Genomic DNA, 16219 nt, shown 5'->3' on the forward strand with positions numbered 1-16219 from the left:
TATAATATATATGCATGTTAGATTCCGAGAATAAGATTATTATTATTTGATACGTAGGTAAGGCTATAACCGATTTAAACCATTTCTTCGCCAAAAGAAAGCTAAACTGTTACAAAGATACATAGTGGCAAAATTTTGCCTATAAAATTCTTTACTTGGCGTGCGTAGTGAAAACTATTGATGATGAATAAATATTATGCACAAAATAATTAAATTTCTCATTGTTACCCACAAAAAAGTCCGCAAGTGAGTATATGAGTATATCTATCATAGTTAAGTCCTACGGTTCCTACGGAAGCGCTTTAAAAACAAAAACAAACACTGGAGGAGTTACAATAATGATTGATTTAGTATGTGCTAACCTGAGCTTCATGTAGGATTCTTGTACCGTGGACATCTGTGGGGCGTTTTTTGCCCCAACCGAGAATAACGCAACTGGAATGTGGAGGTAAAATCTGATGCGGATTTGGCAGGCAGGCTATACCGTGACCAAGTTCTGGCTTTGCTAACCCAGGCAATCTAAAATTTCAATAAATCGCATAGTATATATATTTTTACATTGTGCTAGGGTTCAGGGATTAGAATAACAGTAAGGATGCCTGAAGCTATAACGATGTATTAAATATATTCAAGTTTATTTTTAAACTAATCAACCAAATTATTGTCAATATTTATTATAAAACATAACAACTAACTCTCTATTTGATAAGTAGTAGTAGTTAATACAACTTCATGAAGACTTAATTGCACTACTGATGCACACAGGGTAGCACTTTAAGGACGTGTTTCTCTGTTTAGTTTCTTACTAACAGGTTATCAGGGATCTGTCAGTTTTTATTACTGAAAAAGCCTTTTCGTTTTCACATCAACGTTTCCACGTAAAATTTTCTGTGACACTCGTATCCTATGTTAACAGTCACATAAATATGAAAGCTCAAATGCCGTATTTTCACAAAATAAATTGCATGCGGAAAATGGACTCGGTCATGAAGAAAACAGATAAGGTTCGTAATATTTACAATGTGCATTGAACATTGAGGACGTATTACATAAACGTGTAGATAAATTTTCCCAATAAGCTCTAAGTGTGCTGCCAAATTTTGTATTGCACTATAAATACAATATAAAAGATCCAGAATGTTTGTTTCTTAAGATATTAATCGTGTGCTTTGTTGGCTTTATGGTTTTTTCGGTAGGCATCCCATATATTTGGCGGCCGATTGGCGCAGTGGGCAGCAACCAGTAGGCATTGCCTCGATTGGGATCGATCCCCAGCAGGGCAATTTGGGAATTTATAATATTTGAATTTCTTCTGGTTTGGTCTGGTTTGTTGTACAATAGAGTACAATAGAGTCATTGGCTCTTCTTGATACGTGCCCAAAGAAAGTGAGATTACGAGCTTGTACTATGAAGGATAGATGTTGCATGATGCCGAGTTCTTCAAGAATGGACTTGCTAGACGTGAATGCATTCCAGGGTACTCTTAACATTCTTCTCCAGCACAACATCTCAAGAACGTCCTTCTCCTTCTTTTCTCACTCTGCAGGGTCCACGTTTCCGAAGCATAAAGGAATATGGGGAACTGATGCACTGTAACTAGCCGGATTTTCCGGGGCTTTGGTTATGTTACAGTTCCTCCATATTTATCCATAAGATATGCGCCTGATTTCGTCTATGTTCGAGACCAACGCTCGTAAATAGACGTATGATTGGACGACTTCACAATTTGCTTTTTGGAAACTTCTGGCAAGTTGTTGTTCTTGCGGTCGACAATCATAACTTTCTTCTTAAAAAAAAAAAAATTTTTTTTTTTAAACTTTCGTCTTACTGCGGGTGATCTTGAGGCCAAATTTAAGACTAACATCCTCCATTTTCTTAGAAAAGTTCTTCCATATGGCAGATACTAGTTGCGAATAATGTACTATCATCCGCATAGCGTAAGTTTGAGATTCTCTGGCCTCCAATTACGATTCCATCTTTCCCAGTTTAAAGAGGGCGTAAGATTATACATCCTTGACGAACGCTGGCACTTGGGTGGATTTGTTTAGACAATGTGTCGTCTGCCTTAATGGATGCAGTACCACCTTCGTATGCTTGAAGCGGAATAAAAAAATATATATATACGTAGGGCACAGGAGTCTCAGAGATACAAACTTTTTGAAATATTACATTGTGGTTTTACTGTCTTATCTACTCATCTTCTGTTACCAGATAAGCTCACTGGCTCATTTTCCATTCAATTCGTTGGATCCGCTGATGCCGCATCGAAACATGAGTAATCATTGTGCAGTTTGACATATTTACGATTACCCGTGTAATAGTTTGGACAACATAAAACAGACAATGGCAAAATTTATCCCGTCAAGATGTATCCCAATAAAAATTTTATGGCCTGGCAATATTGTATTATTTACAGTCAAGGGGAGACATAAAAGTGGAATCACGTTGTGCTGAAAATAGCAGAAAAATAATAGTTACCACCCTTTTTTATTTCGGTAACGCGGGGAAATTTACCAGACTTCCTGGCGGCAAGATCGGGTTATATGAGTATTTAGTAAGCTCCCTTTGTGGCCGCACTCAACCGCTAATTGGGAGGCTTTAAAGTCATGTCGGCTAGTTTTAAGGTCATCTGTGTTTGGTTGTATGCTCTTTGACTAGAACTTCGTCTAGAATTACTTTACCTCCCTCAAACCAAGAGAGGGTCCGTAGCATACAAACTTACATTCATTAGAGTTTATCTTAAAAATTATCTTAACTTGTTTGTTACTAAGTTTTTCTAATCGCTAAATAAAATATAGAATAAAACAGACAGATTTCCAATCCGAATACTGTCAAAAACATTCAATTTATTCCAGAGATAAAACTATGAGGCAGAATGATTATGAGGCAGTTGAAATAAAATAGAACTCGTTGGTTTCGTCACTCATATGAGAAAAATATCTAATTTTACGCAAACGTAAACCGAACCATGGAGTAGAATAATTTACGACGTGTGAAAAGTGCTGACCAAATAAATATACGGCGTTTATCTTCGTCGATTAAGTCTTAGTTAGACTTAGTAGGGTTTAAGATATTTTTTGCTAGGTCAACCTGGCTAAGTCAACATAAATCCTTCTCTCTCCTCCTCCTCATGGATTGTCTCCCATTCAAGTCATATAGTTTGGTAGGATTTATAACCTAAGCAGACGTTGTTATATTGCTTGTATTATCCACTCCGTGCCTTGGTGTAACCGAAACGATTTTGACGAAACTTCCAGAAACAGAACAAGAATCTGGTACCGCCGCAATTTAACAAATCTTTGTGTGATTTCGTGTATTAATTGAGAAGTGAGTTTTACACGTTACTATTCTGGGCTCAATACATCGTAGGAAAATAAATTCAAACGAGTAACTTAGTACTAGGCACGAAATACAATTCCAGGCTCCGAGCTACAATTTAATTTAGGATAAACAATAAAAATGGATTTTTTTTACACAATACCCGGCTATGTTTGTTGTAGGATTCTTCTTAAACACGCGTTCGGAACCCCCGTAGCTTTAGTTTTAAGTTTACTTATGTAGTTACCTCACTACTATGTACTGTATTGAATAAAAAAAAATTGATTTTGTCAAGATCAAAATCAAATATTTTATGAAATAATAAGGCAAAGTATTTCAAATAGGATGTCTAAAGGCTTTCAGCCAGAATATAAGAAGTTAATACAAATATTTAGAAAATTAAATAGTATCCTTACCGTAACAACGCAACATCGTTGATGACAGTATCGGGATCGTAGTGTGGATGTATGACGGCTTCAGTGACCCTCATCTCAATCTCGCCATAGCCTTGTACGAGCAAGTCGTGCTCTCCCAAACGCACATACAGGCGCTTCCTCACACAATGCGCTGCTGTTACCACCCAGCGTAAGGATACCAGTGTTCCTCCGCAGAACGCCTCCTAAGAAGATTTTTTTGACATAATATAATAAATAACGACCAAATTGGCAAGCGGGCTGCCTGATGTTATTACCTCTGCCCATAAAAATCTAGACTACAGCACCCAAAAAACTGCCAATGCATTACGGGCTTTTAAAGAATTTGGTTATTCCGTATTGGAACTAAAAGAAACCTCGCAAAAAGAAGCTGTTGTGTTTTTTGAAATATATTGGTGATTATATAGTTATTCACGAATATCTAAACAGAACTAACTTAACAGGTCTAAAAGGACGTCTTCTTTGATTGAATATCTAGTGTAAGACCTTAATAAGACGAAACGGCCCATTTAGTTTTAAACATTTTGAATTGAAAGGGACAAAATTCTGTGCGATTAATGTGAAATATGTCAGTTTCTCAGATTATGAAATGAAGATTTTTACTCCGGTTTAATTAACGATTTTCATTGAATCCAAACAATTTTAAAAATCACCGTTTTACCTTTTTAGATCATCCTACTTTATTTTTAGTAGCCATTTTATGTTTATTCTTTACGAAACGAGTAAGATTTGCATAACATTATTTCAGTGGTCATAAAAAGTAAAGTATCGTTTTCACTAGTACTAAAACAGTAAACGCTTAAAGTAATGAAACATTTTGTTCTTGTTTTGCGAATGGCTAGAATTATTTTATGCAGCGGACCGTTAATTGTTCGGGAATGGCTCGGTAAACTACCTCTGTAGAGATGAAAGAAAATTTTCTGCCAAATAATTTTATTGTTTGCCTAGCAACACTGACATTAATCTTTCTTTATTAATGAGCTGAATAAAATGTTTCATAAAATTGTTCTGTTGGAAAAGCGAAGCCTGGGGAAATGGACCATTTCATTGTTACTGTCTGAGATGACCAGAATGAGGAATAAGTTTAGTTTCTCAATATGATTTCGTTCGAAGTCGTTTTATTATTTACCTGTTTTAGGCGGGTTTGTAGTATCAACACTTCATGATATTCATACTATTGGGAAGAAGGTAATTTTGTGGGTGTCGCATTTATTCAGCCACGTTGCACGTTTTTTTTATTACCACAGTCTAGCCTAACTAAAGCAAAAATAAAATCCTGTGCAATTCATAAACGGCAGAAGTGAAACTTCTGAAAAGTAGCCTACGAGAGATTGAGATGGATATTGAGTATCAGGAGTAGAATAAATGCAAGATTCATTATTTTTTACCAAGTTTATAAATTATTTGATATATTAATATGACATTCATTGATTTCATATGTTACTACTGATTACATATTTATATAACAAATTATTCAGTTCACATGGAAACTATAACAAAATTCTCTCGCCAACTATCTATCCATTTATGTGTTTGTTTCTTTATTTTCGTTTCATCGAGTTTCAAATTACAACGAACTTTTAGAAGTTTCACTAGATTATAAAGAAGGATTTTTCGTGTTTTTGCACTGTATCAGATGAGGCTAGGATCAGTAGTGTAAGCAGTACTATTTTTAATTTTACATGGATCCCTGTACCTTATAACGATTCAGGACAGCAACTTGCCAGACCCATTTGCCAGGTGGTGCCGGTTTGCCTCCTATAATGCGGACCATATCTCGCATTTTGGCTCGCAGCCGAGCGTTCGGTGAACCGCGATATCTCCCTATTCTACCGCATGGAGGCATCCTGGTAGAAAATGCCCGAGAATCCTCTGGGTGAATTGCGGGCACTGGTTCCGGCATTGACTCCACAACGTTGTATTCTGCAAAGCGTGTCTTCATTTTAATTCTGTTTGTAATACCTACACGAGGTATTCCTGTAGGTTCTACACCTATGGATATTTTTCAGCTTTAATTAAACACAATTATTCTCAAATGAAATGTCTAAAATTAGCGTTATCTACAGAATGTTAACATCAAAGGATAGACTTTTGCACAGAAGTTTGTTTTCAACCAAATTAGTCCCGGTGGTTAGAGGTTAACCACTAGGGTATTACCGGGACTAATTTGCTTCCCTCCTTCTTACTGGACTTACATGGGCCTCCCTTTCGTGGGTACCTTGTTCTAACTCTAACTTTTCAAAGTTTTTCGCGTCTTTAGTTTAAGCAAGTAAATATCCAGTTGTTTTATTCGTGAAGCATAACATTGCGGAAAACTTGCCTGTTCGACAGTTTTCCATAATAATCTCAAAGGCGTGCAAAATCTACACATCCGTACTAGGCTCGAGTTGTGGACTACGACCAAAACCCCATTCTATAGTTTCACACGCAGACCCTTGCTCTATAGTTTCACACGCACTCATTCTGACATGGACACTATCTATAGGACACTTACAAACACAACTACGAGTACTTGGGATTACCAATGATATTATTTTTTTATTATTAAGCTAGGTCATCGAGCGGGCTAGCCCCGTTTTCCGAGACACAGTTCGGAATACAGGTAGGTACACTTTTTATCTGTGCAAAATAAAACAAAATTTGGATATATTTAATGTGTTATGTTTAAGTACTTTTGATTCTGTTTTTTTTTCTTTATGACAATGAAGCATTTTTTCATTTTCATTTTCTGTTTCGCATAGCGGCTAGTACGTGCTGATACTTATAATAGATTAGTGCTTATATTCTTCACTTCTTTATCGTTCTCAACAGTAATAAAAGTAACTTGGTGAGTTGCTGTAATTTTACTTTGCTGCTTGGTTGGTTGCTAAGCTTCGTAGCAAAGAATAAAGTTAAATATATTTTTCCTTTACCCTCTTGACCAGTTAAAGGCTTTTGAGGTTCATTTGATTGGAAAGCGCATTTTGTACTTACCCATACAATAGTAACCTCAAACATCGAAAATTATTTTCAAATTTCCATTTCATTGTTTCAAAATATGAGTAATTAAAAAATTACTAATAAATTATTTACTTTCAATTTATTCTGGGCGAATACTAATGCTTTGTCAGGATTGTGGGCCAGATTGACAATTATAATAAATGTTTCAAGTAAGAACTGGTAACCTGCCAAATCTCGGATAGAATATTAAGTAAACCGTCGGTAAATGCGAGTACGTGCAGAATGAAACAGATTAAAATATAATTTTGCTGTGCTTGGTAATGGAATTAAGATATGGTGTTTTATTCTATTGGCAATAAAATAAAATTATTTTTAAAGAATAAGTTTATTACTCTTATAATTAAAAAAGATGTAAAGTCAATTTTGTGACAGTATAAACAGATATTTTATATTATATTTATAGAAGTAGGTTTTCTATTAGGAAATATTAAACTAAATTAGATACACATATCTTTAAATTGTATCGTGATAATTCATTGTGATTTAAAAATAATTATACATATTAAACTTTTTTTTTAAATAAGTTTTACACAAGGCTTTTTATAAGCGTTAGTCAAGTTAAGATATCAAAATACAAATATTGTCAAATTCAGTTATATAATAACAGCCCGAACACCAAAAATATGCGAGGAAACACGTATCTTATTACATCTACAAATCCGACCTCAGATCGGTACATTGGCATTTTGACGTTAAAGTTAATGTTATTTTTGACGAGATTATAATAGAAATACTTTCAGATACTTAATATACTTGTATTTTACTTGTACAGGCAACAAGATATTTCTATTTTTATAAAAAAAACAAATAGGAAGGTTTTATTACAATCAAATATTTGCTAAATAATCCCTACTAATATTATGAATGTCAATGTAAGTTTGTTTGTTATGCTTTCACGCAAAAACTACGAAACCTATCCTCATGAAACTTTGTACACATTTTCTTGGAAGTATTAGAAGTAATACAGGATACTTTTTATCCCGACATTAAGCTCGGTTCCTTTGGAAGAGGGGATGAGTGTTTGACGGTTTTACACCATAACTCCGACTAATTATTTATTTATTTTATTTATTTAAACAACTTTATTGCATATAAAGGAAATACACACTGGAACACTTACATTAACATAAATTATATGCAAAAGGCGGCCTTATCCCTAACAATGATCTCTTCCAGACCACCTTAACTATTGGAATAAGACAATGAGAGACGGAAAAACGCAATAATATATATATATATATATATATATATATCGGTTATAATTATATTATATATATATATATATAATCAACAAAGAGTATGATTTGGCTTTTAACCTTGTAATATATATTATATATATATATATATATATATATATATATATATATATATATATATATATATATATATATAATATAATATATAAACAAAGAATAGAACATATCAGCAGACAGCAGCAACCTAAGAATTAAGACTTAACGTCGCTTTATAATATGAACACACATTCCACATATTACACGAGAGCTTGACCGCACAATTCATATAAATGGTATATTATATATATATATTATATAATTATATATTATATATATATATATATAATATATATAATTATAACCGATTTAAATTATTATTTTGGTACCAAAGAGGTATAATATGTGTTTAATTTTGCCCAAACTGTGGTTGGAGATAGAGTACAGAACTCCTCAGCGGACAGCAGCAAACTCCTCATTTAAGGCTTAGCGATACTAAATACTTTAATTTTTTTTAGAACTACAACTAAATTTAATGCCACATCAAAAAACAAAATCAAACGCAGACGAAGTCGCGAGCAACAGCTAGTATTAATATAAATTATTATTATTAGCAAATTTTTGATTGGCTTAAGTTAACATATTGGCAATGATCGTAAGATCAATAAACGAAAGCTACAGTTGCCAAATTACACAATTTTCTCGACGAAATTCCCTTTTGCAAAAACAGAACAGTATTAAAAACCAAGGCAATATTTTTTTTACATTGGATGGCGATAAAATTTCATTACGTTATTTATATTATGACACTCTGAAAATTTAAATACATTAACTTCAAATAATTCTTGAATTTCAGTCCATATATATATTAATTTGAAAAATACGGACTTCAAAACAAAATTCAAAATTGCTTTATTTAAAGTAATCCTACTGTTTAAGCACATTTGAAAAGTCAAGTCAGTATGTTAGTAGTGACTCTGCCACCGATTCGGAATACAGATTCTACCGAGAAGAAGCCGACAAGAAACTCAGCAGATTGCTCTTTGCGAACATCATTTTAGCTCAACAATCATTTTTCTATTCCAAGCAGCCTTGAATTCAGCGTTTGTTTTCATTTTTAATGGCAGTGGTATTATTCACAATACAATAAAATAAAACTCGGTCAGTGATACTTAATATCAAGATCATGCCCACTTGTTCTATCGAACATAAGCTTTCGCTTTCATAAAACATGGGGTAAGTTGTGACTATTCCCTATCACATATTGCTATTCAAGATAACCTACAATTTACAAATTCTTATTAATCAATCGACCATTTTTAGTGTTGCTTTTACGTCACGCATCTAGTTTAGCCATAAATTGTAATAGGGAGCGAAACGTACTTAGGTAATATGAAAAACGGAACGGTCATTTTACGATTTAAAATGTAAATGTTGAAAGTTTGTGTGTCGTGTGTGTGTGTGTTTAGTTGAACCAATCTTGATGAAACCTGACACAAAAACAGCTTGCTATTTAAAAATATGAAAGTTCACAGTCCTGACCGAACGATAACTTAACGCACAGCCAGACATGATTCTTGAATGGTGTTCTTCTTTAATGTGTATGCACTGAGAAAGAATATTTTTAAATTCCGCCCCTAACAGTGTGAAACTGGGGGTTCAATGCTTATAATAAAACTGTAACTGGGGGATTCCCATCGTACCTACATTATATATTTTTTGAAAATTTTAATTAGGGACAGTTTTTTATATAGACATAGAACCCAAAACAGACTATTTTTAATTTTGGTCTATGTCTCTCTGTCAGTTGGCCCACTACGCACAATCTATTTGGGGGCTTTAAATGCATTTCGGTGCAATACTTCGAGCTAACATTTGAAAGTTTTTTTATCCCAAAATAATTGGGGATAGCGGGCGCCGGGGGGAAATAATAGCGGGATTATATAATAACTCTATCATATCTCATCCGATTTTAATAAACTTTTTATTATTAAAAACGTCGACCATCAGTTTAGCTCAGCGCAGATATTGTGACGATAACGTAATCATTCATTATAAACAAAGAATAGAACATATCAGCAGACAGCAGCAACCTAAGATTTAAGACTTAACGTCGCTTTATAATATGAACACACATTCCACATATTACACGAGAGCTTGACCGCACAATTCATATAAATGGTAAGAATTTTCTTGGTTAAACTTCTTCGTACATCAACAAAGAGTATGATTTGGCTTTTAACCTACTTCGGGACCTAAATAAAAGAATAGCGGGCAAAAGCTAATATATAATATATTAAAAAGTATTAGTTTATTATTGCAAAATATGCTGTTCATCAAGTGAAGCAAATTAACCGCCGAATGCCTTCAAAAGATCAATATGAATTTCTATCACCAGAATATCAATTGAAAAATACCTTAAAACGAACACATATTGTATTAAGTGGCGACATTTTAAACAAGTGAAATCTATTTTAGAAATGTTATTATTGTTTTTCATCTCATTGTTTTCCCACACAATCGATATGAAAATTAGTAAGTTCAACTCGGGAACACAACCGATTTTAACCAACGAACTATGTTTTTCATCGTGTTAAAAATCTACTATTTTGGGAATTCCCCACCGTATTACACCGTACCTAGTAAAAATATACACATTTAGTGCCTTTTACTTTTAATTAACATTTTGTAAACGTTTCGCCAAAGACAAGCTGCCTAAGTTCGCGTGAAAGTTCTCAGATTCCTGCGATACTGGCGTCCCCAATTCTATACTTATATTATAAAGAGGTTTGTGAGATTGCGACTTTGTGACGTTGTAGGGGGTAATCTATGGATCTACTGAATCGATTTTCAAAATTATTTCACATATAAATAGAAAGTTACGTTATTGTGGAATGTCATAGGCTATTTATTAAACTCAAAAGAACTTTTGCGTAGTAGTCAGATTTGCAATTAATTTGCAGGTAATAAATCATAGGACTCAGTACTAAATAAACCACATTCATAATTCGAACACGAGTAAAAAATTTTAATGTGCAATGTAGTGGGTCAGCTATAATATTGTAAAACTTATAACATCGCGATACGACCAATAGCTAACACGACCACGCTACGATCATCAGTGAGAAACGTTGCAAAAGTTGCAAATAATATCACTTTTGAGAGATTCCGATGCGTGCGATGCGTGAGCGGTAAACGTTTTGCGGAAACAACGGAAGTATGTAGTAAGTATGACGGAATTGTTCCTCTTTAAAAGTTTTAAGAAACAGTCCGCGACAACATATGAGTTTTTTTTAAGGTTGACTCATACGCGGACAAAGTTCCGAGGACCCGCTACTTGTTTGCGATTCAAAAAAAATTATTGAAAAATTGATTGGGTGCGATTGAACATTGCAACATTTTAAAATAGTAAAGATATCAAAGAAAATTTACTCAACAAATAAATGAGTGCACATAAAAAGCTAAATCTCAATTCAGTCCTTAGAAACGCGTTGGATTCCTACAACTAACTTGGCAGTCAATTTCCTTTCCCAGTTAACTACGGATAGCTGCAACCTATTCACTACCTAGTTGTTATTTACATAATAGCAATTATTATGATAATAACAGAGATGCACGAATACCGCGCACGTTAGTTTGGAAATGTTGCCTTAAAATGGTATTTGATACTGTTGTTTGTGTCACAATTAACTAAATTCTCAAAGGCGATTACTTTAATGAGAACGTTTTAAGCGAAAGAATAGCGGCAGATAACCTCTAAACAATCTTGTTTAGAGAGTTATCTGCCTCGCCGGCCTAGTGGTTAGGATGTTCAACTACAGAGCACGAGTTTCAATTCCCGGGCCACGTCGTGAGTATTAAGTATCAGCCCAGAGTTAGGAAATTAGCGATGTTCACAGAGCAAGTTAAGCCGGTAAGTATAAACCTACATGCAAGAGGATGCCTGTGGTCAGCAGTGGGACGTTTATAGGCTGCGTTCGATGACGAAACGATAGACGACTTTGTTGAATCGATCTTTTAGCACTAAATAAAGCCACCAATATCCTTTCAAGCCGAACAGAATCCGTTTAACCATTTACGTTAGCAATATTGAGGAAAGCTGGAAACAAAATGGTTTAACAGGTTGAAGTTGGACAAAATTAGGCTATAAGGTACTTTTCCTTTTTCTATGTCGGTCCGTAGGTATCATAAAGCTTTAGTAGGTACTAAAGCTTTAACGGTGAAGAAATACATCGTGAGGAAACCGGCATGCCTGCGATTTATACATAATGTTCTCAAGGTCGCGTGAAGTCGCGTAAGCATCACAAAACTGCCTTCGGAGGAGACCCGTTCCTAATGGATTGATGAAGATTATAATGATTGTAACGATGTTTATGGCGGTAAATAGAACATTCGGAAAGCGCTTACTTTTCGAATGTTCTACTTACGGCGGAAAAGATACGTCGGTTTTATTAATTTATAAAATATGTAGTGTAAATAAAAGTTATCTGTTTTTTATAAATTGAGAATGCAGCCAGAAGTACTAAAGGCAAACTAAATTAATATAAAATCACGGAATATTAGATGATCAAACGAACTTCCTGAAGTGAAGAATATGAGTCGCTTCATTCGAAGACATATTTACAGAGTACTATATCTTCGTTTACAGAGTATTATCTTCGAATGGAGCGACGAATATATAATAGATGATCAAACGAACTTCCTGAAGTGAAGTTCGATCATTATTATATGAGTCGCTTCATATGAAGATATAAGTACTTTGTAAATATATCTGAAGAATGAAGCGACGAATATATAATAATATAATATACATCAGAAAAGTTAATAGTAAACTTAAAGTTCATCTTATCATCACAAATCTTAGCAGTTATTTTTTTTGATATGAAGCTAGTAAAATTATGTGGATGGTGGATTTATGCACTGGATGTACGACTAATTTTCAAGTTATTGGTTAATAGTTGTAATGTGTTAGCTAAGTACCTATGTGCAATTTCACCTGGGTCCTTTCGCCGCTGCATCTTGTTACGTATCCAGAGATAACAGTAGGTACCCTCCGAATAGCAGTAGGCGGATTGTCTTATTACCTTCCGGCCACATATTGACGTCTTCTGGCAATATCTGAAGAAAATGGTAGGATGAAAAGAGGGTGCGACGCACAAAGATTTTAAGAAAGATTTTTGTACAAAAACTATTTCGCTAGTCTTGTAAAAGCGTCACTGGCTACGAGGTCCTAGGTTCAATTCCTCGGTTGGGTCTGTAACGGTTTAGTATTTGTTGTCACTGTTGTGACATTCAGAAAAACAGCAGTATATTTTACAATCTTTTAAGCCTATCAATCACGTTGAAGCAGTTATAGCCCACTGGGTAGAACTTCGACTTTACTTTCGGGGGGGCGAGTTCGAATCCCAGCCCGCACTTCAAACTTTTCTAAGTTATGTGCGTTTTAAGAAATTAAAATATCACTTGCTTTAACGATGAAGGAGAACATCGTGAGGAAACCTGCATACCTGAGAGTTCTCCATAATGTTCTCAAAGGTGTTCGAAGTCCACCAATCCGCACTGGGCCAGTGTTTTAGCCTTAACCCCTTCTCATTGTGGTAAGAAACCCGTGCCCTATAGTGGGCCGGTAATGGGTTGATTTGATTAATCCTGATAACGTTGAGTGAGTGCAACAATCAATTTTTCTATCCATCCCACGTCGAATACAGCTGGGTTCAAGCTCCTTGTGATTACAATCTTTCTACGGCAACACTTCAGAAGTGAAGGAAACTATCCCAACTACAAAAGATTCTTAGAACGTTTTTGTTTAGCCTGCCAACCCATATTAGAGCAACGTAGTGAGTCATACCTCTATGTTCCAATTTCCTATGAATGAGCTGACGGAAGAAAAGTTGCGATAGGTTAGGACTTCGGCTTAATTTTCGGAGGGGCCCAAATTGAATCCGGACACGCACCTTACTTTTTTAGCTTTATGCATTTTAATCAATTTTATATCACTTGCTTAAACCGTGAAAGAAACCTGCATACTTGGGTGCTCTCCATAATTTTTTTAAGGGCGTGTAACTTGGCCAGCGTGGACTACGGCCTTATCCCTTCCCATTCTAAGAGTGGACCGTAGTAGGTCGGTAATATGATGATGATGGTGCGAAAACATATGCCCAACATTGCGATATTAGTAAAGCTGATTATTATACCTACCTTCGTCTCATAGTTGTGCATTTTCGTGAACAAGGAGTCCATGTAGTCCACGGGGAAAAACCCCGAAACTTTTTTTGTATATCATTTTCATCCAGATGCCGCAGATTCGGCTATAAAAAACATTCCATTAATTATTATTAATTGAAAGTACCAAGCAATTTTCTGGAATATTACTCGTTTCCAATTAGTGAGGCGATTAACTCAATTAACTCAACAATTTTGGACACTTAAAATGATTTTATTTTTGCGTAGGAATTATTTATTCACAAACAAAGGAAAGTCCTTAGTTGAAGGGGGTAAAAACAAACGGTAATATTTTAATAGGATCATCAAAAGATCTTTAAAATCGTGAAATTATGTTGATGACTACACTGGTTTTAAAAGGCTATTAGAGTTAGGTGTAGGTTTAAAGACATTTATTCCTATAAAAAGAGCTAAGTCACTTACATAGGAAACTAAATTTTCTATAATAAATTAATATACTTCGCCATTCATCATCATCACGGCTCTCCTACCAGCGACGAAAAGTAGATCGAAACTGCAACGTTTCCTACTAGATGACGCTACAGTCGCTATAAGACTGATGTGAAAGGCATATACTAATTTCGACATCGGGTCTCCGCCCACAATGAGAAGGGTTTAAAACCACCACGCTGGTCCAGTGCGGTTTGGTGGACTAATAGTTTATAAAGAATGCCACGCTAAAATTTAAGGATCTGTTTAATTTATTTTAATATTCTATCATTTCACTGAAACTTTTAAGTCAGATTCCCAGGCATATGAAAAATATTTATGCGTTCTAACACAGATGCTATCATAGTTACAAAGTTTGGTGATAAAATAAAGTAATTGATATAGTTTCCCTATAAATCTAACGAATAACTTACAGTTCCTAAATACTCAACCCTAATTAATATTGATTGGATGGTGTAACTGGAAAAGTTGGAGAGCAATGGAGTTCATTAAATACTTTTTAACGACCAAAACACGAGTTAAACCGAACAGTCGGCTGCTTCAAAAGCTCAAAGCATTTTTCTAGCTTTTGAAGAGATGCCAGTTCTTCATGTTCCGCCTTCTTTACTTTATTTTATGTTATTTTATGATATAAGCTTGCCCACAGTCTCATCTAATGGAATGTATAAGGGTTAAGATGGAAAGCCCTTGCCTGAAAGACTCGTGTTATAGAGATAGGTACCCATCTTGTAAGAATTACGGATAAGCTCTCATTTCAAACCCTAGACATGGCCAGTGGCGTGCATAGAGGGTATTTTCAGGGTATGCAGATGATATAAAATGAACAAAATCTTCTGTAAGAGTTATAAAAACTTAAGGGTAGACTTTTTAATTACTCTTTCAATGCCTATCCTTGAATTTTTTATAACTCGTACTGGAGATTTTTTTCATTTCATATCATCTTCCCGCTTAATGCATACCTTGTGAATACCCTGTATAGACGCCACTGGACATGGCTATGAGGAAAAAGACGCAATCACCAAACATTATCCGGCAGTACCCGACAGATAAACTTTTTGAACCAGGCCAAAAATTTGGTGGGTGACGAATATAAAAAAAAAGTTAAATATATACTGCCGCTGTATGGATTGGTGATTTGTAACTCAGTCGTACCAGTACGGCTGAACAGAATAAGATGAAATTTAGTACTAAGATAGACTAAAGTCTGGAATAGCACATAGGCAACTTTTTATACCGGAAAATAGTTCGGTTCTCATGATGTGTTCTTTTTTTTTTGCATAATTTTAGTTAAAGAATCAGAGAATAACATAGTAATATTGACTCATTATAAGAAATCTTTTAATTTCTACACAAACGAAGTTTCGGGCAGTAGGTATATTATAAATGTGAAAGTTTTATTGGATGGATCTTGATTTACGGTCCCAAAGGATTTGTTTTAGTTTTTTACAATTTTTCTGAATAGTGGTAGTTCATAATTTTTATACTAAGTTACAAAGTATAAGTCGCAAAGTGCAAATCGTCTGCGAAAGGTGCAGAAGTCATTTGTGGGATTAAGTATACGCG

The 16219-nt window shown here is 34.7% G+C and overlaps 1 protein-coding gene across 1 annotated transcript in view; it reads right to left on the reverse strand.

Annotated features, from left to right (window-relative positions):
- The window catches only part of LOC120625752 (vitamin K-dependent protein C), a 45152-nt gene that overhangs the window by 3328 nt on the left and 25605 nt on the right, over nucleotides 1-16219 (reverse strand). Inside the window, exons 7-11 of the mRNA XM_039892942.1 lie at nucleotides 14183-14292; nucleotides 12981-13102; nucleotides 5449-5675; nucleotides 3735-3937; nucleotides 363-519 (exon numbers count right to left, since the gene is read on the reverse strand). Of these exons, the coding sequence (XP_039748876.1) occupies nucleotides 363-519; nucleotides 3735-3937; nucleotides 5449-5675; nucleotides 12981-13102; nucleotides 14183-14292 (819 nt within the window). The remainder of the gene's footprint in view (nucleotides 1-362; nucleotides 520-3734; nucleotides 3938-5448; nucleotides 5676-12980; nucleotides 13103-14182; nucleotides 14293-16219) is intronic.

The sequence above is a fragment of the Pararge aegeria genome, chromosome 8 (assembly GCF_905163445.1).
Source record: "Pararge aegeria chromosome 8, ilParAegt1.1, whole genome shotgun sequence".
Lineage (NCBI taxonomy): Eukaryota > Metazoa > Arthropoda > Insecta > Lepidoptera > Nymphalidae > Pararge > Pararge aegeria.